The 24,650-nt window shown below is 42.8% G+C and overlaps 1 protein-coding gene across 4 annotated transcripts in view; it reads right to left on the reverse strand.

Moving 5' to 3' along the window:
* The window catches only part of TRIM67 (tripartite motif containing 67), an 85,368-nt gene extending 73,335 nt beyond the window's left edge, over positions 1–12,033 (reverse strand). For 3 of the 4 annotated variants that reach the window (XM_060242719.1, XM_060242708.1, XM_060242713.1), the window contains exon 1: positions 11,074–12,029. In XM_060242719.1, the coding sequence (XP_060098702.1) occupies positions 11,074–12,027 (954 nt within the window). In that variant the 5' untranslated portion in view covers positions 12,028–12,029. Of the gene's footprint in view, positions 1–11,073 lie in introns of all 4 variants that reach the window. The other variant, XM_060242727.1, reaches the window with a different exon arrangement.
* Between the last annotated feature and the right edge of the window lie 12,617 nt (positions 12,034–24,650).

Raw genomic sequence — 24,650 nt, forward strand, 5'->3', positions numbered from 1 at the left:
GGGGTAGGAGGTTACAGGTAAGTGGGTCTTCAGGTACCATTTTGACCAAGCAAGGAGAAGCATGAAAACCTTAAAAGGAGTAGCCCTACGTCTGCAGATAGGCTTTTCCTTGGTGTTATGGAAGATTGCCTCATAGTCACTTCTAAAGACTGGTTGCTTAACAAGGGCAAGGATAGGGAAGTACTCTGCATTGATGAGGCTTTATTTTCTGTAGCAAATAGCTGAGTTGATAATCAGTACAGTATTTCTCCCCTCCCTCTTTCCTCTCCTCTTTCCTTCCTTCCCAGCTAAGCCAATTGGTGGGTTAATTGTCCCCACATGTTTTGTAATATATATATATATATATATATATATATATATATATACACACACACACATATACACACATGTGTATATATATATATACATGTATTTATATATATAGAGAGAGAGAACTCCATGTTCAAGTGCTAATTAAGAGGGGAAATGCACCAATAAGCCAGAGGTGGAGCCAATAAGCCACAAGGCAGAGAAGTGGTGAAAACAGCCCCCTGCCTGGATCTGCCTCCCCTCTCATTTAAATGGGAAGGGAGGCAGATCAAATCAGCTCCTTTCACCCCCCTCTCAGCAAGGGTGGAAAAGCAGCCCCAAGTTTTCCCCTCCTGCTGGTGCTGCCTCCCCACACACACCATTTTTTGAGTGGGGAACACATTTTTTTACTCCTGCCTCCCCCCCTCAGAAAATATGTAGATCGGTCCTGAAAGTAACTGCTTAGTATGGAGAATGTCCAGGGTAATTTCCTGACATTTCCAGGTGGCAGAATCAGTCTATAGATGATATGAAAGACCCTGGAGTGCTGATCTTGAAGGCTTAGTGCTTTGTCTCAACATAAGGCGTTTTCACATGTTCAGGTAAGCTGGTTAGCTAGGAGAGCACATTATACTTGGTGAGTTTTTCTGTCCTTGGATTCCCCCCATGGAGTTTATTAAGGGGGGTTATTCTTAAGCAGATGAGGTTTATATTGGGAGTCTTATTTGGACTATTCAGCTTTTCTTGAAGAATGGGGCCAAGAAAGCCTTGCAGAAGCAGCATGGAGGGGGGAATCACTAAAAGGTAACAGTTTGTTCTAAACTTCTCATTTTTCTTTATATCATATGTGATGGTGCTAAAGCCATACTTCACCTAGTCTTTGCCAACTAGCTCTTGGATGTATGCCATCCGGACCTGGTGACTTATGAGTTTTTAATTCGTCTATCAGTTGTAGGACGTCCTCTCTTGTCACCTCAATCTGACTCAGGTCTTTCAGCACCCCTTCCAAAATTAGTGGTTCTGGAGCGGGCAAACACTTCTCATCTTCCACAGTGATGAAGACGGAGGCAAAAAATGCATTCAGCTTCTCAGCCATTTCCCTATCCTCCTTCAGTAATCCTTTTACCCCTTGGTCATCCAAGGGCCCCACTGTCTCCCTGGTTGGTTTCCTGCTTCTAATATATTTGATATTAGCAATAAAGCAGAAATTCAGTTGAGTAGAAGGAAAAGAAATAAGCAATGCCAGGTGGTCCTCAATATTGCCTCTTTTTAAAACTGCATTCATTTCTACATTTCCTCTTTTAAAAAAAATAAAAAATAAAATAGTATTCTATACTTTGACTTCCACACACCACTTTTTGTTCAGCAGCCTGGTCCCAATCTGCTAATATCTAGGTACCTTCTGTTTGTTTGGTCCTCAAAGTGGACTCTTGTCACACGTATGCCAGAGGTGTTTTGGATTTCAAACCCAAAAGAAGCCACTTTCAGGCACAATTCCCTAGTGCTTCCCCCTTTTCCAGTCCATGGTACACAGCACAGAGACTGGACAACAAGAGACTTTCCTATTGTTTCCTGTCCTTATAAATATGAGTTCCCCAGAAGACTTCAATGCCTACCTAACACTTTTTATCATCTTTAATTTTATTTGTAATTTTTAAAATCTTTACCATCTTTCTATGCCTACCCAGCTCTGCTAATGGCTATTACCTTCATTCCTGTATCTCTTGCACTCTTTTTGTCCCATCTTCAGCACTGGCCTATCCATTTCCTACTAGACTGCCCAACCATCTCCTAGTTCTTAGAGCCCCAGACAATTCCCTGAGCCTTCTCTTCTATGGAATAATGCTTTGGATTTGAGCTTGGATGCTGGGATTGCTGCCTCTTTGGAGCATTAATAAAAAAGTACTATTTGTGAGTACTGTCAAATTTGAAACAGCATAAGTCTACATACATATTATTAAAGACAGTTGTCTCGGCCAAGATCAATGTCCCATTATTAATGGTGTTGAAACAAATTTATTTTATTTACAAGTTTCATAACAGTTACAGGAGCAGAAGGAATTGATGGCAATCTAGTCCAATATTCTTTTACCGAAGAGCATTATTCTGACTGTCTTGCTTATGGTGGCTTACCACAAAGAACTCTCTGTCCAGGCTACAAAACCAGTGTTACATAGAATTCCTTACCCCTTTGAACTAAGTTTTTTCTCCTAAGAGATCAAAAGATGTTAAAAATCAGATAATTTCCTTAACTTTTAAATCGGATGCTACGTTTTCTTTTGTATTTCTGAACCGAAACTCAACTGCTGCATTTGTTCTCAGTTTCAGTTTGATCTCTGAGATTTTGATCTTGATGTTTCTTGGATATATCCATAGAATATACTAAGATTCTCTATTAAAATGCCAAAAGAACTATGGATTTTTCCTCTGTTATTTTTATCATGATCTAGGGGATTACCTGAAAGACTACAAAGTTATCTCTAAATTGAACTAATCTATTCTAGCATCCCCACTTCAGATCCTCTATATGTAAACATCCTAATCATGTTGTATACATAATCCAGATTGCATCAAACAAGATGATGGAAGAAGTTACTCCATAACAAACAAAAGTCTATAAAACAGTATATTGGAATAGTAAAAAAAAATTCACTGATCATTTAGACCACACTTCCTGTTTAAATCCTTATAGCTAAATCATTTTCAATGATGGCATTAGATTTGTTTATGAAATGGTTTGTAATGTATTCAAAAGATGGTTTAGGCATGACTGGAAAAAGTCTGTCTTCCTAGACATATGGGAAGGAGGAGGAACCCATTTGCAAAATAGTTGTGACTAGCATATAAGAACATAAGAACATAAGAGAAGCCATGTTGGATCAGGCCAACGGCCCATCAAGTCCAACACTCTGTGTCACACAGTGGCAAAAAATGTTATATACACACATACACTGTGGCTAATAGCCACTGATGGACCTGTGCTCCATATTTTTATCTAAACCCCTCTTGAAGGTGGCTATACTTGTGGCCGCCACCACCTCCTGTGGCAGTGAATTCCACATGTTAATCACCCTTTGGGTGAAGAAGTACTTCCTTTTATCCGTTTTAACCTGTCTGCTCAGCAATTTCATCGAATGCCCACGAGTTCTTGTATTGTGAGAAAGGGAGAAAAGTACTTCTTTCTCTACTTTCTCCATTCCATGCATTATCTTGTAAACCTCTATCATGTCACCCCGCAGTCGACGTTTCTCCAAGCTAAAGAGTCCCAAGCGTTTCAACCTTTCTTCATAGGGAAAGTGCTCCAGCTCTTTAATCATTCTAGTTGCCCTTCTCTGCACCTTCTCTAAAGCTATAATATCCTTTTTGAGGTGCGGCGACCAGAACTGCACACAGTACTCCAAATGAGACCGCACCATCGATTTATACAGGGGCATTATGATACTGGCTGATTTGTTTTCAATTCCCTTCCTAATAATTCCCAGCATGGCATTGGCCTTTTTTATTGCAAACGCACACTGTCTTGACACTTTCAGTGAGTTATCTATCATGACCCCAAGATCTCTCTCTTGATCAGTCTCTGCCAGTTCACACCCCATCAACTTGTATTTGTAGCTGGGATTCTTAGCCCCAATGTGCATTACTTTGCACTTGGCCACATTGAACCGCATCTGCCACGTTGACGCCCACTCACCCAGCCTCAACAGATCCCTTTGGAGTTCCTCACAATCCTCTCTGGTTCTCACCACCCTGAACAATTTAGTGTCATCCGCAAACTTGGCCACTTCACTGCTCACTCCCAACTCTAAATCATTTATGAACAAGTTAAAGAGCATGGGACCCAGTACCGAGCCCTGTGGCACCCCACTGCTTACCGTCCTCCACTGCGAAGACTGCCCATATGCTCATGATGGGGTGACTGTTTCCTTCCCCCTACCACAGCCATAGCTTCACAGGAAAGCATAAAACCTGATGAAATGTTCAGCCCATTTCAGCACATGACACTTTAATTTATGGTTTAGCTACTATTATGGGGCTCAGGAGGCCATAAATTACAAAGAATTGCAGCAAGCAAAAAACTTGGTAGGAAGTTCAAATGTGTGACTTCAGCATGCGATTTATTTGGAAGCAAATAGGCAACGGGAATGCTAGCTCAGTGATGTCATATTTATACCCTGTCAAAGGCATTGTACATGGATAATTAACATGTAGAGGAGCACAAGATAATCACTATTATCATCAAAAATTACTTAATTGTGTGTTTATTTTTCTCTCCAGTATTTATAACGTGAGGATAAAACAGCATTAGGGAAAGCCACATATGCTTCCAGAAACAAAGGGAAATGAAAACACAGAATACATTCTTTATGACAGTGTTATAATTAAAATGCACACGTTGTTTGCAGTAGTGTCTAAATAAGTAAAGAATTTGATCAAAGCTTTCTTTAAAATGATCAACCATTATTCAAATTGCAATTTAAATTGTTGGGGGCATCTTCCAAATTCAGTTTACCCTCATTTGATTAACAGACTACACTGGATTTTAATCATGTATACAGCTTTCCCTCCCCTGTGCACCTAGCTTTCCAATTCCAATCTCATTTGTCATCCTAATGTCCTTGTACAGTAAATATGGTGTAAGTGAGCTAGACATAATGGATATCTGCAAACTCCAAACACTCGAGGTCCAAAGAAGAAAAAAGGGTATGAACTGAGTTCTCCCACATTCTATAACAACAGCACTCAGCATTTATAGAGGGCTTTCAAGTATGCAAAACACTTTACAGAAAGTGTGTCAGTCATCCTGGCATGAGAGACTAAGGTAGGTTAGTGTTATTCTCCACATTGCAGCTCAGTGGGCTAAGACTGGGAGATGATGACATCCTTAGAATCATCTAATGGATTTATAACACAGGTGAGCTGTAAAGAACCAGGAGCTTCCCAGCTCAAAGCTTTGCTGCATTCCTTTCCCAGCATCCTGCCATTAAACCAGCTGCCTTTCATCTCAAAGCAGATCCTACCATCACCTGAACTGACAATGGTTCTGATGTGTTAAAATCAATCTGTTTGAATCTTTGGTAGGGACAAGGGCATGCTTCCTCAGGACATTCCCCTGGGCAAGCCCCAATTCAACGGGATTAACACTGCATTTAGGGATGGAGAACTGTGCACAAGTCAAGGATGCTTTGGCCATTATTTGTTACATTTCCCCCTTTTTCACAGGACTCAGGTTGGCACATCCAGGGTACTCCTATCTGGGGACTGACCAGACAAAATTGGCAAGACTTCTGCATTTGAAAAAAAAAAAAGCTGCATCTTCTGATTGGAATAAAGCCAAAGCATGTGCATACAATTCAGTAGTTGACCAGTTTCAAATGAATACTCTGGAGGTGGGAATGGAGACTTGTTGGAACTGGAAGGCTGTGATTATTTATTTAAAACATTTTTATGCTGCCCTTTCTACCCAACAGGGTCCCCAATGAGGTGAATATCAAAACATTAAAAACATTTCAACATTAAAACAGTATTTCAAATAAAGTATAGTAATAATCCTCTTATCACCATGGCCAAATCAAAGATGGCCATTCGCTAATATTTTGAGAACAAATGATTGGCCCATCACATGTCAGTTAGTGTCCCTGGCATCCCGGCTTACTCAGTTAGTGTCCCTGCCCGGCCTACTCAGGCCCAGGAATGTAGAACAAGCTGCCAGAAGCAGTCTTACCTCAGAGACAGGCACATCTCTTAGCTCTTCTCTGTCAACTGGCTTCAAAAATGGGCTACAGAGTTCCTGTGGCATCACAAAAGGCCCTATCAACAGCCCACACAGATGGCCTCCCAGCCCACACAGCCTCAGAAGGCCGCTGCAATAGCCAGGGAGCCTGGCACCGCCTCAGAGGGCATGAATGTCCCACCTTTACTGTCTTTCACTCCCTCTCTCCCTCCTCTCCTCAGCCTTGCACGAAGATGGTTGCCTGAGAAGGAGATAGGGAAGCATTCACAGGGTTTTTCAGATCAAGGGGAAGAAAGAAACGAGAATGACGTCAGCTGCTTTGGTTCCCCCACCACCACTACCACACACACACTGTGAAGAAAGACTGTCCTTTCTCTTAGAGGCTGCAGAGCTGCCAACTTCAGGTCAAGAAATTCTACATGGCAGAGATCAGTTCCCCTTGAGCTGAGTGGGGTGTGTGTGTAAATACTTTCACTTGGGGGGGGGGGAAGACAGCCAGACTGGGGGGGTGCACTCATCCAGAGGCCTTCAGTGGTACCTTTTCAAGTTGGTGGGAAATTCCTGGGGATTCTGTGGTGGAATTTGAGGAGGACATATGAGTTGGGGCTTCAGAGTGGGATCTGCCAGACCCAGGTTCTTGCTGTGAAAGCTGACTGGGTGATTTTGGACTGGGCACAGACTTCCAGCCTAACCTGCCTGACAGGGTTGTTGTTCACATGGGGGGGGGAGGAGAATGATGCAAACTGTTTTGCCCCCCCCCCCCAACTGTGGAGAAAGACTAATTTTCCTATGTAGAAGCTGCAGGGAGAGAGAAGGCAATGGAAAGCTGAAGTCAGAGGGGCAGATAAAGGAAAGGAGATAGGGTTGCCAACTTCAGGTTAGGGGTGAGGCCTGGAGAGGGTGGGGTTTGAGAAGGGATAGGACCTCAGACAGGTACAATGCCATTTCCTTCTGGGGAGGCACTGGAGAGATCACTCAGATTTACAACTGCTCTCTAGACGGCAGAGATTAGTTCCCCTTGAGGTGGGGGAGGGTCATTGCCTTCACTTGGGTGGGTAGGAAGACAGCAAGGGTGGCAGACACTCACCCAGAGCCTCCTTCTAGAGCCCGTTGTATTTTTATTCACAATGGGCCTTACTCCTAGTATATACATAATTCAATAAAAAACATTTAAAAACATGAACACTCAACAGAAAAACCACAGGAAAGCTCAATAATATTATCAGGTATATGCCAAACAAAATGAAAAAAGTCTATAAATGAATATATATAAAACATTTAAAACAATTTTGTAAAACAGATAAAGTAAAATGTATAGACAAAACTTACAGATAAACAGATGGGAAGGCTACTAAAATTTAGTGATGAAATGCCCAGCCAAACAGAAAAGTCTTCACCTGCTGATAGGAGACAATGATGGAGACAGACAAATCTACCTTGGAAGGGAGTTTTGAAGTTTTAGCCCCACAGCCAAAAAGGTCCTTTCTTAAGTTGCCACCTATCTAGCTTCAAATGGTGAGGGCACTCATAACAGACTCTGTGAAGATGACTGGAGTGGACAGATAAGTTAAATAGGATAGAAAGCAGTCCTTAAGGTATGCTGGTTCTAAACCACAAGGGACTTTAAAGGTCAATACCAGGACCTTGAGTTGAGTCCAGAAGCAAACTGGAAGGCAGTGTGACTGGAGTGATATGGTCCCTATGATCAACTCCAGTCAACATTCTGGCTGCAGCATTTTATGTCAACTATAGCTTCCAGAAAATCTTCAAGGGAAGTCCAATGTAGAGTGCACTGCTGTTATCTAATCTAGATGCCACAGTGCATGACAATCTTTCCTGCCCAGGAAGGGCTGCAACTGGGTCACCAGCTAAAGCTGGTGAACTACACTCCTGTCCATCACTACCACTGTTTATTCAACAGGAGGCCCAGGTCCAGTAGCATCCCCAAGCTATGAACCTGTTCAATTTTTCCCTTGAGGGGGGGAAGGAATCTCCAATAAAAATAAAATGGATGGAGGATACATTAAGTATATAAACTGGGTAGGGAAATAAGTAATAAGTATAATGAAGTGGGATCTGTATAAACACACTTTTCTCCCAATACGTTAGGACCAAAGGCATTCCTACCTTCTTCATCCAAAGAAGGTAGGAATGCCTGCCTAGTAACTGCTTGAAGTGGTATTCTTATCACACTTAACTCAAAGGATACTCATTCATCATTGAAATACTCCTATTACATTGTTAGATTGATTTAGGTCAATTCCAAGGGACTATACCATTTTAAAATACACACAGAAATATATGTTTCTGAATGTGTGCCATATAAAATCTCCTGGTCCAAAAAATGACACACATGGGAGACTTGGCTAGGAGCTTTTTCTCAGACATACTCATTTCACAAGTACAGGAAGATTATAGCATGTAGGTGCATGCACTCTGGCAGCTGTACATGTACATGTTTAAAATGGAACAATCCCCTAAGAGCTGCCCCATTAGCCTTTTCTAAATGTTTGAATCCACTCCCATTTTAAAGAGGTTTTAATTGCAGTTATGTGGGCTGGAGACATATTTTTGTTCAAATTCTGCCCATGCTACAGTATTCCATACATCCCCAGATCCCTGGACATACATTACTTAGCAATGAAAAGCACTTAATCAAAGTGTAATATGAATAATCAATAAAGACTTGGTTGGCCTTGCTTCTCAGCAAGAACTTGAATGGACTTAATTGGTTTTCAGATCAATTTAAAGATAATCACTTTCTACTTAATAATAAATAAAATACAGGTCCATGTAAGATCCCATACTAGTATCATACTATGACTCTAGCCATCAGGTAACTACCAACTACAATCCTGTGATGTGAGATCAAATAATTTCTGTTCAACTTTTAAAGCCTTGATGAGTGAATAATTGTGGGATGACTAGTAAATAAAAAGAATCAGAAGGGAATGCAGTAAGAATGGGCCAAAGCATAACATTTCCCCAAACCACCACCATTACTTAATACTCTGAATATGAAAGCCATCTGTTATCCTTCAGGTATAAAACCTCTTAAAATGTCTTTAAAAGCCAAATTTGTCAGAGCCAATGCCGTATTTTTCTTTGCAAGGGGCAACCAATTAGTTCCGGCAGCAATTAAAGTGTTCAAAGCTAAAACGTTAGCGCAAATTCTCTATGGTATCCCTATAGGGATCTCAGCATTTACCAGGAAAGTGGAGGGCATTCAAGCCTCATTCTTTAGACAGATTCTTGGTATGCCAAAATGTGTGTCCTACTTTGCTCTCTGCTTTGAAGTGGGTCAGTCTTTGGTGGAGACTAAAGCCTGGATCACAGTGTTTAAATTCTGGCTCAAAATTCACTTTAGAACAGATCCTAACAGCCTTCTTGATTGTCTGAAAAGAGACCATATATCTCATCCTGGTAGCAAATGTCCAAACTTAACCAGTTGGGGATAGAGGTTGATTTTTTTACATCTTATGAGTCATATATCTTCAAATGTATTAAGCTGAGATTGTTGGGAGTTGGAGGAAACGAAACTACGCCCAACAGACCCTTATATTAGCTCTCCAGCATCCTTAGGTCTTTATGCTTTCTGTGGCAAAATGCCCCATTATCTATCAGACTTAACCATTCCAAGTCATCACAGGGCATTTATGTTGGCTAGACTAAATGTGTTTCCCTCCAAAGTTCTACAAGGGAGATATCATTGAGTCCCTTTAGGTGGCAGACTCTGTTCCTGTGGAGCGAATATTCCCGACTCAATTCAGCATGTATTGCTTGATTGTTCCATTTATCATAACCTCCATAAAGATTTATTTTGCAAGCTTTCTTTCTCCCCAGATTTGTCTATTCTGCCACCCTGTTATTATTTATTGAACGATACTGAGCGGGAGGTTAGTCAGGCTGTGGCAAAATTTTTGGCTGACATCCTTAAATTTAAATCTGATCATGTATGAATGCATCTGTAGCCTCGGTTTCATTTTGATTTTATCCCCAATGTTAAAATTTTATATTCTGTGTATTTTTATTCGCAACTGTTATGCCATTAAAGGTTTGGTATGGTATAAAGCCTCATGGTTATTTACACTTGTCATATGGAAAGAAATAAGTACCCATAAGTTATTGGTGTGCCAGCAAAGAAGTACATAATTTTTTGTGTTGTTTGGTGAAAGAAATCATCAACATGCAGTTTGGCAAGATAATCATAAAAAAAAATCTGAATAAGCCACAATTGCTTTAAATAGCAAACCTCACCTTCAGATCCCAAAGAATCACCAGTTATCACCCATGGTTCAGCTTCCTTGATTCAGGGTAGCCTCTCTGCATGACTCAGAAGGATCAAAGTAGCCATAGAACTGCTGACAGAAGTTTCCCAATGGTAGAAAACATACCTTTGACAATCTTCACAGCAGGCTAGTAACAATTGCCTAGGTGGCTGGCAGCCATGTCTAACATAATTGTATCTGTCTCTCTGCCTTGAGGAAATCAGTGTCTCTTAGCCTTTGTTCCACATGTTTAACATGAGGTTGTTGCAAGGACACACACTAAAAAGAAACTGCTGTAAAGAACTGTGCAGATTTAATTCATCTTTAAAATGCAGCTGTGGCGAACCTTACATAAGACCCCAGGACACATAATCAAGATCACTTTATGTAGGTTAGTTAACCCCCTAACACTGATACAGAGTGATAAAAATAACATCAGTAAAATAAGAAGTGCAGGGCTCAATCTAGCGGAAAGGCCACCTCCTGGGCAGTAGAGACCCTGTTCTCCATGCCTACACTGTGGGGGAAGGGGATGCTCACTCTGCATATGCTCAGAGGCGTTTTAAATGACTTCTCCAGGGCTGAGGGCTGGCATTCAAGTTTTGTTCTGAGACTAAAATTAAGCACTGCTAAAGAATCGTGGAAGAGTGATTTCCCCCCCCCCCTCCTCTTTTATGTGTGGCCATAATCCTGGCGCACATTCATTCCTGCCAAACCCATTTTCATTAACCAGGATGAGGCTCTTCAGAGTTTGGGCGGCAAAGCTCAGGCCCTCCCTTGGCTTACCTTGTGCTGCTTCCACATGGCCCCCAAGGCCTTCACGTCGTGCTTGGCGTGCTTGCCCTCTTCCAGGCATTGGTAGCAGACCGGGGTCCGGCAGGTCACACAGTACATGCTGTAGTTCTCCAGCTCGTGGTCGGCGCAGGTGGGCGGCTTGCGGGCCGCCCCAGGGGCCTTGCTCACGACTCCTCCGCCGCCGCCGCTGCCGGCCCCGCCCCCGCCTCCAGGGGCGCTCTGCTGGCTGGGGGGAGGAACCAAGCGGTGCTTGGCGAAGGGCCCCCGCGAGGGGTGGCACTTGACCTGGCAAGCGGAGCAGTAGAGCACCTCGCACTGCTCGCACATGACGGCGGCCGCCTCGGGAGGGCTGCGGTCGCACAGCTGGCACTTGGCGGCGGCCGAGGCGGCGGCCCGGCTCTGCTGGTAGCGCTGCACGATGGCCTCCAGCAGCCGGTTGCGCTGGAAGCCGCGGAGGCCGCGGTGGTCCAGGGAGGCGCTGCGATGGCACTGCGGGCAGGTCAGCGAGGAGCTGGTGCCTCCTCCTCGCGGGGCCGCCGCCGCTGCAGCCGAAGAACCCGGGGGCGGCGGGACCAAGGGCAAGACGCGCACCCCGTTGGGAGACTTAAGGCTCGGGGTGTAAGAGCCGTAGCCGCTGTCGGTCTCGCTGTGCAGGCTCAGCTTGTCCGCGTGGTCCACCCCGCCGCCCCCCAAGCCGCCGCCGCTCCCCCCGCCGCTCCCCCCGCCGGCCCCGCAGTCGTAGTCGAGGGAAGCCGAGCCGGCTGCAGCCCCGGGCCCCGTGGCGGGGGCTCGCGGATGCAGCATGGCCGGCAGGTGCTGCTCGCTCTCGGGCGTTTGCACGGCGATGGTGCGGGCACAAGGCAGGCAGACATTGTGCGAGCAGGGCAGGATGATGGGCTCCCGGAACAGGGAGCCGCACACGGGGCATTTCAGCTCCTCCTCCATGGCCGCCGGCCGGGCGCTTTGTGTCGAAAGGGATGCGATGGGAGCGATCAGCCCCGAGGCGGCGGAGGGCAGGCGGACTTGTGGCTGCTCTTCCCGGCGCCCTTCCCCTTCATATTCCGAAGCCGCCGCCGCCGCCTGCTGCTCTCGCGACTGGAAAGATGTCGGGAGCGGCGTCAGCTTTCAGCACCAGGGCAGGGGCGGACGGCTCCTTGGCGGGCTGCTGGGGCTGAGTTCAGCACCACGACGGGGACGGACAGCCTCTCCCGCCGGGCAGCTGCTGGAGGGCTTCAGCACCGGCATGGAGACGGAAAGCTCCTGGCCGCGGACTTCAGCAGCTCGGCGTGCAGCGGCCAAGTTCCGCACTCCCACTGGGCGGGGGAGAGGGGGGTCTTCTCCAGCTTCTGCAGCTACTGCTGCCGCTGCCGCAGCGGGACTGACCTTGCCTCGTCGCAGCCGAAGGGATGCAAGACGACTATTGTTTATAGCGAAGGAATTTCCTTGCCCTTGGGGCGTGTAGGCAGCAGCGTCGTCGTGCCCCCGCTTGCTTGGATTTTCCTCGCATAGAGGAGAGGAGAGCGAGGAAAGGCGAGCGAGGAGGAAAGCCAACCGTAAAAGGGGGCGGGAGCAGGCTTTCCCAGCAAATGGGTGCTCGCTGGCTATGTGACTGAGAGGAGAGAAAGGGCTTTATTTAAAGGGAGACGTCTTTATATGTTAAAAATCCATTATTTATAGACAGGATTCAACATAGTGGGGGTTTCTTTATTTCTAATAGCTTTCTTCCCCGCAGAGGAAAGAAGGGGATGTTCAAAACGAAGACGCTTGAAAGGAGAGGCCAAACCCCAAACATGTTTCTGCTTTCCACATCCCTCTTCAAGCAGAAGCACAAATTCAAGCCTCAAAATGTCAGACCCCGTTATCTCGAAGAAGGAGAGAGAAAATGCGGGGATGTTATTATTATACACAGGCTGAATCAGGACTGGATGGTGTTTTTTCTTTCAATATACAAGGGGGGCGGGGGGAGAGAAGTGGCAATAGTCTATGCGCCAAATCATCACAGGCAACCCAATTCACATTTGCTTTAAGAATAAATCATAGCTGACAGTTGAGCGTTTTGTGAGTTGGAAATAACCATCGTTACAAGAAAGCAACTACTAGCGGGAAATCTCCATCTGCTTTTTCCCCTTTGCTCTACATATGTTGAAAATAGATTTTTTTAAGGGGGGGGGAGAACTGTTAGAAAAGAGATTATGAAGAACCATTATTTTATGACTTTGTATGGATAACAGTGATTCTATAGTTCAGACATTATAGTGCAGTGCCATAACCATAAACAGAGGTAGAAATTTGTATCACTTTATGATAAAATAATTAAATTTTGTACACACAAAATAGCCTATGAAACTCAGATTACATAAGGAGGCATCTCCAGTACTCTCAAAATTCAAAATGACGGCCACTTTTGTAACTAGTTATTAATAATGTAATACCTCAAATTCTATTAGTCCAGTTTGCACTGTGAACTGTCAGTCAGGCAGTAAATTGGCAGCAATTATTAATCAGCTCCCATTTTCCTTGAGATGAAATAGATAGCATTACCTAACAGAATGCAATGGAATTTTTGGAGGATTAATTGTAAGGTTTATTAAATCATATTTCAGATGATGCAGAATTAACTTTATAGAGGTTTTTAAAATTGGCCTCAGAAAACCCAAGATAGTTAATTTTGGGATATTTTCTCTTTCTCTCTCTCTCTCTTACACACACTTTATTATGGATTTATTGTAAAATCTATTATTATAAGAACCTACAGCCAACTAACAACAAACAATGACTAAATTAAGCAATGCATCTGAAGTGGAAACTGAACATGTATAATGCTCAGTAACAGCCTAAGGCAGGGGTGTCAAACATGCGGCCCACATGCCAGATCCGGTCCCCACAGGACTCCTTATCGGCCCACAAGCAACTCATTGTCATCTGCTTCCTTCTCCCTCTCTTGCTTCTTTCTGTGTCTCAGCTTGCTTTGCCAAGTTCTCTCAATCACACAGGAGCTACTGAGAGCAAGAGAGCTTGCTTTGCCAGGCTCTCTCAATTGCACAGCAGAGCTACTGAGCCAAGTCTTCCTTCCATTGGATGAGGCTCCTTGCCCTCCTCATCTCCTTTACATTACCCAATTCCTTCCTCACAAGGAGAAATACAAAGCACCTTTAAGACCAACTATGTTTTATTCAAGGTGTGAGCTTTTTGCCTTGTTACACAATGTGTGTGTGTGTTGTTGGGCTTTCCTGGGTGCAGCTGGGTTTGTTTCCCCTTTATCACTGTATTTAAGCCTTCATTATTCGCTTTTTCTCAGTAGGAAAGCATGTGAACTATTTAGATGAGGAATAACAACAGGCCAGTGGGGTGGATTAGGCTGAGAGTGTATGCCCACACCAAGTTCACCCAGCACGTTTCCTTTGATTTTTCTTTCAGCTTTGGAATGAAGTCAACATGTACTTACACCACATTGCATTCTCAATACATGGGTTTTTTTTCAGCTTTTTGGCACACCAGCATGGCATGGAAAGGTGGTGGAGATTCTCCATTATCTAAGACTCCAAGAGCCTTGTGATGCTAGGCAAGCAATGCTGAAATTTCCTTGAAGTTTTAAAAAATCTTCCATCACTGTGATACAGTTTCAGAAGCAGCTTGTTGTATAGTGTACAGTGCAGTCAGAATGGAGATCTGAATATGCTGAACCCCAAGAATATGCTGAACATAGAATCCCAACCATTTCTTTGGGTTCCTTTTGAGTACTGGTATGGCCAGAGCTGGTTCCCCAGAAATATTTTTAGATACCACTCTAACAAGCACATTCATTCAGCAACTGCCTGCACAGAAGCTGCAGAAGATCAAGCTCTTACCTGATTTCTATTCATTTTTGTAGAAATTGCAGCTTAGTAAATCTGTAGAACTACGCTCTAAAATAATCAGTGTTTTCCTGCCTGTGAACCTAACCCGAAAGTGGGTCACAAAGCCTGTTAAAGTGAGTTTCAGGCTTTTGCAGTTTGATTGATTTGTGTGTGCATTTTTAACTGGGTCACCATACCAAGTCAATTTGGACTTGTAGGTCATCAGACCAAAAAGACTGAGAACACCTGCTCTAAATAATTAAAATAGCTTACCTTGGCTGGAGGAAGAAAGGTTAAAACGCTTGGGGTTCTTTAACTTGGAGAAATGTCAACTGCGGGGTGACATGATAGAGGTTTACAAGATTGTGCATGGGATGGAGAAAGTAGAGAAAGAAGTACTTTTCTCCCTTTCTCACAATACAAGAACTCATGGGCATTCAATGAAATTGCTGAGCAATCAGGTTAAAACGGATAAAAGGAAGTACTTCTTCACCCAAAGGGTGATTAACGTGTGGAATTCACTGCCACAGGAGGTGGTGGCGGCTACAAACATAGCCAGCTTTAAGAGGGGATTGGATAAAAATATAAAGCAGAGGCTCATCAGTGGCTATTAGCCACAGTATATATATATGTGTGTGTGTGTGTGTGTGTGTGTGTGTGTACACACACACACACACACACACATATTGGCCACTGTGTGACACAGGGTGTTGGACTGGATGGGCCATTGGCCTGATCCAACATGGCTTCTCTTATGTTCTTAAGTTTGGTCCAACATTGATTCCACTTCCCTGAATACTCTTTTTAAACTGGAAGTGTAGAGTTACTATAGAGCTGTTGGGGCTACACTACTACACAGCTGGCTCACTGACTTGGGATATATGAAGTTTGGGGAATTAAATGCTGTTTAAACCAAGGTGGTGTGGTGTGTAGTTTAACCACAGTGGTTTTTACTCCAGCCTTCTATTGACAGACTGAACCCTTTTAGTTGTTATTTCACACAAGATACCAAGGAAACAGGATTCTTTCCCCACCCCATTTTTTTTAAAAAAAACATTTTTATTCAATACCAGGGATATGAGAAATGAGGAAGCTCAGGAATGATGCCTGAAACTATTTAGTAATAACTCAGAGATTTTGCTGAACTCATCGAGATATACTATTTTACTTGACAACCCTTGGGTGCAAAGAATAGTTAACAGGCAAGGTTTTATTTTGAGGTGAATACTGGTGAATTTTTGAGGTGAATCTCATCCTCAAGATTCTCACACTGTAAATGTGAGCGCCTCCCCAAAACCACATACCTTTAGCCACCTTCCTTCAGAAACTGGGACCATAGAAAATACAATCTCTTCCTAAAGCATTTATTGTACTAGCCTACTTTCTTACAAAAGATGGACTCTCTGACATTCTCTGCCAAGGTCTTCAAGAAAAGACTTTTAGCCTACCCCTCTGGAAACAAAAATCCTGTATCCAGACAATCACTGTGTTAGCCTGCTTATACTAAAAACAAACTCTGAGACAGGGTTCCCTCAGTCTCTTGCTGAAGGCTCCAATCCTAACTGAACTAAGATGGCAGTGTAATACATTTTTCTTTCTCACTCCCCCACTCCCATCTGGCTTCTTCAACTGTCCATAGGCCCTGATTGGCTAATATCTGTTCTGCACACACACCAGGCAGGCATACAGGGGACTGGGGACTAACAGAAAGGAGCAAGACCTTCTTTGCTTGTTCCTCACAGGGGGGTGCTTTGGCTCTATATAAGTGGCAGACTTTTCTGTTTACTTGCTATTCTGTTTTCTGAATCTCTTCCCTTTAGACAAAGAGGCAAACATTTTGCTTACACACACTGGCATGCAGAGACAGATGCCCCATGCAGATGGGGCAAGGGTGATACAGCAAACATTCTTCTTCTCCTAGGAAATAGCCAGCTGGGGCAAATATTTTTCTTGTATACACTTGTACACAGATAGACATAATTGCACAACAGTAGTGGATGCATGCAAATTATACTTTCCCCACCCCACAAAGAGGGGAAAATACCATATACAATAAAACAGGATTTCCTGAGCTCCCTGCTTCTCATAAAGAGAAACTTAACATTTTTGTGTGTTTTCACAATTAATGTAATGTATGTGAATGTTGTTAATGTGGGATAGAAATAAAAAGAGAGTTATTTTCAGATCAAACATATATTACAACAGAAGGTGGTATTATGTTAAATTTACTGACAAGGAAACTGAAAATTGATTTAAGCTTCCAAGACTTTGCCTCTGTCCTGTGGACAATCTGGGCATTTCTCCAGTTGTGCTTTTGTAGTTTATGACTCTGGAAACAGAGCATGTAGTGTCAGTAATAAATATATTTTGAAGAAATGCAATCTTTCATGCTGTTGGGATTCCACCCTCACCCCTCATATTTTATGTTGCTGTTCCTCATTCAAGGCTCTTTCCAGAGATTTTAAAGGTCAGTACTATACATTTAGGCTGAGGCAGAATGACAGTGAAGCCTCAGTGGGGTGGAGCATCTTAGCACCATTCACTCTCTTGCATATATTACTTGTTTGCTTCTTTCCCAAGAGCTTTTTGTTTTCAGCTGCATTCTCACTCAGCAAAATGGGTCAGCAACAGGAGTGCCATGACCAACAGTGGAACAAGAATTTTCCCCCTTTGGGTGCATTGATGCACAATTACCATGCCTTTAGAAATGCAGAGGAGAAGGACTGCAATCCTGTTGCAATCCTGCTCCAAAGGGCAGAAAAGAAACTAATGAATCCAAAGAGGAAAAATGGCCTAAGAAAATAGATTACTCTAAAAAATACTGCCTATAACCTGAGGGAGGGGGTGGGTCTCTTGCCCTCACTGTAATACTGAAGGACTTCAAAGTAACCTCCTGGCAGCTAAATTATTGTAACAGCCAACCTAAGACTATAATCCTGAACAGAGTTACACCCTGCTAAATATCCTGAAGTCAATGGGTTTGGAAAGATCTGCTTAGGGACTCTGCTGCTAGTTATCCAGTGCATGTATGAAGTCTGAATGTCCTCTAAGAAACCAAAAGTCTGAAAGTCCTCTAAGAAACCAAAATCCACTCTATTGGTCCATCCCATTGATGGATGGAAGGCCACTTTTAAATCTCTCATTAAAGGTTGATATACTTTGTTTTTTGGCTGTCAAGTCACAGCTGACTTATGGTGACCTGGTGGGGTTTTCAAGGCAAAAGACATTGAGAAGTGGTTTACCATTGCCTGCCTCTGTGTTGCAGCCCTGGTATTCTCCCATTCAAACACTAACCAGGGCCAACCCTGTTTATCACCCAAGATCTGATGAGACTGGGATCGCCTGGGCTATCCAGGTCAGGACAATAATTTGCCTACAAGGCTTTAAAACAGCCTCACCATCTCCTTGTGTTGCCATCCCTGTACAAAATGCAAAGGATGTAAGGTTGTCCTCTTGCAGTAAGTGTATCAATCTTCTCACAAGAACCTGTATGACTCCTGGTTTTGAAAGAAACTTTGATCTGATATTTTTCCTAGTTACCTAGCTTCTAGCAACCAAGGCTTTGATCCTGAACCTCTGTGCCTTGTGCAGTGCCTCTCTATTCATAGACTGCTGCCACCAGACAAAATCATTCATACATGCACCACTCTGCCCCCTGACAATGAGGCTAAAAAGCAACAAGAAGGAAAGAGAGAGAATTACCACTGAAACAAAAGATCAGGGATACAGTAAATGAAACATTTTTACTCACAGCGCTAAAAGACAATGACCACAGGAACTCAGCTGCTTTGCACAAGGACCTTTGCCTTGTTTCCTTGTACCTCTTTCCTGTGCCTTTTAGCTCTTCTTTTTATACACATCTTTTCCCATAACAACCTTTTAAAAAAAATCTCTTTCTATCACTTTTTCCTCCCTGATCCATTTCTGCTCATCTTTGATGGGTGTTTCACTGGGTTGGCTGAAGTTTCTAAAAAATTTACGGTTCACCCCGCACAACACCCAGGCACTGCAACAAATATTCCTGTTCACTGCTTGGATTTTTTCATACTAAAATTGTCACAAACATAAATTCTTCATTACTGCAACTTGGACATATCTGAAACTCTTGATGGCATGGTCCAAGTTCCTTTAAGAAGATGATGAGCAAAACACCATTGTTAACATAATTCACACAATCAATAGAATATAAATGAGCAGCTTTTTGCATGATCAGCTGTCATTAATGTGAAACCATTATCATAGAGCCATTACCAAAGATTGTGATTTCTTCTTACATCAGTCCATCAGGGAAAGTATTAGGCAAGGCCCTTGTTTGTGATAATGGCTTCTCACACAGGCAAATAGTTAGAAGCTAGGGCCAGTGACTGAGAAGCAGAGTTGCGTTCTGGATTGTGTCAGGGATTCTGAGTGGTATGGCTTTATCTGGTCACCAGTCTCTGTAATGGAACACTTTAGTCCTGATATTATAATCATGTGAGAACTGCTGCTAACAGGTCTAGTTTTGTGTGTGTGTGTGCTCTCATTTTTTTAAAAATAAACCTTTTCAGGGGTAGCTTGAACCTTTCATGGTTCTCAAAAGACACCAGCATTATGTGAAGGCATCTCCATCAAATCTTATTTTTCCATCCATGGATTGGTCTCAATAACTCTTTGTTGTTCTGTTTTATGCAAGCCAGGCCCATCTTTATCATACTGAACAACAGAGAAGGCAGAGAAGAGATCTCAAATTTGCCCCTATTCCTGCCCATGTGACTATTTTTCCTTCTTGAAGCCCTGTCCCATGCATGGGTGTGGTTAGTTGCTGGTGGCCACACATGGACTTTCCCAGCTGTGACCCCTCTTCTCTGGAACAGTCTCCTAGAGAGTATGAAGATGGCTGCTACTCTCTTAACTTTCCAAAAAATTGAGTTATTCAGGAGAATGTTGTGGCTGACTGAGTAATAGTTTGAGGCTAAGCACATGTAAAATGAGTTTTATATACTTACCTACATATATATATATATATATATATATATATATATATATATATATATATATATATATATATATATATATTACAGTTTTGTTGAAAATCATTTTATATTGAAATAATGATTTTATATTGAAGTAATGATTTTATTGGTATGTTGATTTCCATGTTGATACCCATCTCAAGTCCCAAGTGTGTTGGGAGAAAGGCAAACTTAGAAATAATTTATATATAAAGCTAGGATGAAGAGATAATTTATTATACTGAGTAAAAAAAAAATCAATGCATTGAGACAATGTGGTTTTTTTTTTCCTGAGTGCAAAAGCATTTTCTAAAAGCCAGACTTCAAACAGAGCCCTGCTTTTAGGCAGGAGACTATAGAGCTCTTGTCCTTGAAGAAAAGACAAAAATATATGGAACTCTTGTCCTTCTTGAATCTTGTCTGGCCTTTTTCTTTTTATTCAGTTCAGTAAAGTCTCTGTCCAAGCATTCTCTTTTTGCTTTCCTTGCCATTTTTGGTGCTGACCTGTTTATCTTCTTTCCCTTTGGTGCGATGAATGTGTCTGGCCTGCACAACACACATGATGTCCCTTATGCTGCTCTGAATGTCATTGCCAAACCTTGCCTTGTGTTCTCATCAAGGCCTACGGCATGTGCAGTGTCTGGTGCATATAAGAATGTCTAGAACTGAAGTGCATATAAGAATGTCTAGAACTGCCCTGAGCCTATTCACAGGGAGGGTGGGATACAAATAGAAATAAATAAATAAATATTGACTGTCAGCCACCTGCTGGGCATTGTGTTTATGTTGTTTTTTAGCAAAATATGCTGGGCATTTCCCCTTCACAAGCCCCAGTGAAATGATTAGTGTTGTACAAATGCACAGCTGGGGATTGGAATATATTTGCATTAATGTCTGGCACATCCTGATAAATATCTAACAGTGGTAATTTCTTTTTTAAAAAACCCAAATAATTTAATATCTCCTTGTTGTCAGAGCATTTAGTAGAGGAACACCTTCCTTAGGATGCTTTTTAAAAATAGAGTTCTCACAACATCTGCTGCCCTTGCATGGGGTGCAGAACAGAACTTACTCAAATTAAGTTGTTGCAGGGAAAATAAGGACTTTCCCCTTCTGTTATTTCATCATTACCAGAAGTCTCAGTCAGGCTCTGCATTTAAAGATAATCGGGACATACCATTGTAAGCATGTGCAATGGTTTAAACATGCAAAAATGGATTTCAGGCTGAATATTGAAGTTTCAGCACTTCCAGATCAGTCATACTGGCTTTGCTTTTGACCAATCAACCACGTGTTTGTGTTAAACTAGGGAGTCTTCATTATTGCCATAATTTCACTGAAAAAACTGTCAAATCATCAGCATGCTTGAAGTACTTCATGCCAAAACCATGTCTATATTTTCACCAAATCCCATGACTGAGCACAAATATGTGTATATGAATACACAGAAGTTTTAATGCAGCTTGAAGAATATAGATCCCATGATGCACTTTTCCAACAAGAAAAGAAATACTGAATAAATGCATCTGAGACTTTTAACAATACAATACTGAAAAAACAGGCATGTAAACAGAATGGACCAAACAAGCAAATTGATTCTCATCACACAAACTGGGTAGTGGTAATGGTGTTGCATTAAGTGACATCCAGGTTCAAATCTCTACTCTGCCATGGGGACTCTACATTCTCTTTCAGCCTGACCTACCTTACAGTGTTGTTGTGAGGATAAAATAGAGGAAAGGAGAATGATATTGAAAGCTCTGCTTTGGGTTCCTGTTGGGGAGCAAAGTACAGTATAAATATCTAAACAAATAAAAACATTCCCAGCTGACATGCAATCATATATACAACCTGAATAGTCCAGGCTAGCCTAATCTTGTCAGATCTCAGAAGCTAAGCAGGGTCAGATTTGGTTAGTATTTGGATGAAATACCACCAAGGAAACTCAGGGATACTACACAGAGGCAGGCAATGGCAAACCACCTGTGCTCATCTCACCTTGAAAATCCCACGGCGTTGACACAAGTTGGTTATGACTTGATAGTGTTTCCCACCATATAGACCAAAAAAAGAGGTCTGAGATGTTTTCCTATAATTCTCTTCATAAGAAGAAATGGAAACTGTGGCCAGCACTTAGCCAAATAAGGTGTTCAGGAAATATCCACTTTCAAAATACTTCATGACATTGTCTCTCAGGTGTGACAAAGTTCAGTCTAGTCTCCAGATCCTTGTTTCTCCAAGATACTAGTAAGAGGGAGGAATTACAGAGTGTTCCACAGAAAGCTTAAACATACTAGCCCAGGGGTGGCCAAACTGTGGCTCGGGAGCCACATATGGCTCTTTCACACATATTGTGTGGCTCTCAAAGCCCCTACAGCCTCATTGGCTAACTTGGAAAAGGCATTTGTCTCTTTAAATCACTTCTCCAAGCTTGGAGAATGAATTTAAAGTTAACTAAGCTTAAAGGAAATACAGGAGATTGTAAGCCGCTCTGAGACTCTTGAGTGGAGGGTGGAATATAAATCCAATGTCTTCTTCTTCCCACTTCTCCCTCCCTCCCCACTCCACATCTTTCCTCCTTCCTTCCTTCCTTCCTTCCTTCCTTCCTTCCTTCCTTCCTTCCTTCCTTCCTTCCTTCCTTCCTTCCTTCCATGTTCATGTCTTGCGGCTCTCAAACATCTGACATTTATTCTATTTGGCTCTTACATTAAGCAAGTTTGGTCACCCCTGTACTAGCCCATAATCCTCACAGTCCAGGAAATCAGGTGACACCTGAGGGCCAATTGGGCAATTGACTGATATAAAGCTCCTAGAGCATGAGTGTCAAAATAAAGCCTTGGGGACAGAACTGATTTGTCCAGGGATGCTACACAGAGGCTATCATGAACCACAGCTGTTGTTATTACTAAACACCCAGCTATTAACGTGTCATAATCGACATCCAGGCCCAGGGAGCATATGCCACGCCCTATAAGGCCTGCTAAAGGAAGGGAAAAAGTAAATAAAATAACTTGGGAAAACTTAAAACCATACTACGTAGGTTCTTATTGTCAAGAGCATTGTGTCACATTCTCAGGGTGCAGGCAGGCAGGAGTCCAAAGCCAGTCCAAGGTCAAAGTCCAGGAAGTCAAGCAGGAGCCAAGTCACCAATGCAGAATCACAAACCGGAATCAGAAGTCAATGTCCAAAAGCCAAAATGTCAGGATGCCAAGGAAATCAAGCAGGTCAGGAATCAGGAAGGAGCATGGATGCAAGCCAGAGAATAGACTTGTTGCTTACACAAGGTTACCAGGTCCTGGGTGGGAGCTATATGGGAGTCTCAATCAGCCTGCTCCCTGGGTGGCAGTGACTCTGCTAGAACTCAGGGCTGAGAGATCTGAAGCATTGGCGTGCCTCATGTCTTCGCTCTGAAAGTTCTTTCCGGAGCCTGCTTCGAACTCTTGAGATGAGAGGAGGAGAGCTTGGAGGAGATTGATCGCCAACAGCTGCCTGGAGAGTGATTGATGGGCCAGCTGCTGTTTCTTCAGCTGAGGCTCTGGCTGGCAACTCTTCCAGGCCTGTTAACCCTTCCAGCTCCTTCTTGTCAGGGCTCATGACATGTTGTCAGGTCCCAGGTCTACAAAGTAAAAGACAAAACTTATGGAAAAATATATATAATTTATTTACAGGATAGGGAACATAAAAAGGTATATAAAACCCAAGTAAAATAAACACAATGTGCACAGAGGAATACAAAATAAAACCCTAAGGCAATTAGCCAACTTTTCTCCATACTGGACTGTGCAGCCTACTTTAGCTAGTTACCTATGCTTACTCACTGACACGCTCATGTTGAGCCGACAACATCAGAAGACATCTCAGAGTCCATTCGTCTGTTGTGATGATATCTTGATCTCTTGATCTTGAAGTTGACTCTTGATTTGACTAATGTTGGTGGGCACCTAGCCTGAATTTATCCTGGCTAGTCAACTGGCCATCCTATCACTGACATGATCTAATTAAGGAGCTGTCATCTAGCCTTGGACCTAGATGCTAAACTGTCAAGGCTAGATCAAAATGATCTACCTATCACTTCGGGCTGACTCCACAGGTGTGACAAATTACCTTTGCTTTAATCAGGTAAGTGCCTGTTATCTCAGCACATTGCTGGTGCAAATCCTGGTAAACGTACATACAAAGACACTGAATGACACTGTTGGGGGATTTCTCTTGTGCCCCCAGCAATATAAAACCCCAAAAGCAGGACCTGCAGTTATCAGAAGGCTAAGGCATACTCACTAACAAGTTTTAAGATAAAGTTCATAGATAAACTTTCTTAGGCTCCATGTTAAGAAAAGCAAACAGTTTATTAGACTCCAAATTTCTCTTTAGACAGAAGGCTTCAAATGGATGGATAGAAAACAAAGCAGTTAGATAAACTTAGTACATGTCAGTTTCTCCTTCAGACTTAAAAATACTCCTTTAGAAGACTTAAAATATATGGATAGAAAACAAAACAGAGTACAGTTACACAGTTGGCCCTGTTCAAATGCACAGTATAATCAGATGTCGCTGCTGTTTCCTTCTGGATTTAAAGTGGCTAAACAGACAGCAACATCTGCCTCCTGGTATTAACTCATGGTAGCCCCCCCAATCCTTCTCAGAACCGGATTATTTTGTTACCTGCTCCTTTGCGGTGTTTTTTGAGTTCTCTGGTTTCACCTTGTAGTTTTCTCCATCTGGATAGTTCTACTGCGATATT

This window comes from Heteronotia binoei, chromosome 1 (genome assembly GCF_032191835.1).
Source record: "Heteronotia binoei isolate CCM8104 ecotype False Entrance Well chromosome 1, APGP_CSIRO_Hbin_v1, whole genome shotgun sequence".
Classification (NCBI taxonomy): Eukaryota; Metazoa; Chordata; class Lepidosauria; order Squamata; family Gekkonidae; genus Heteronotia; species Heteronotia binoei.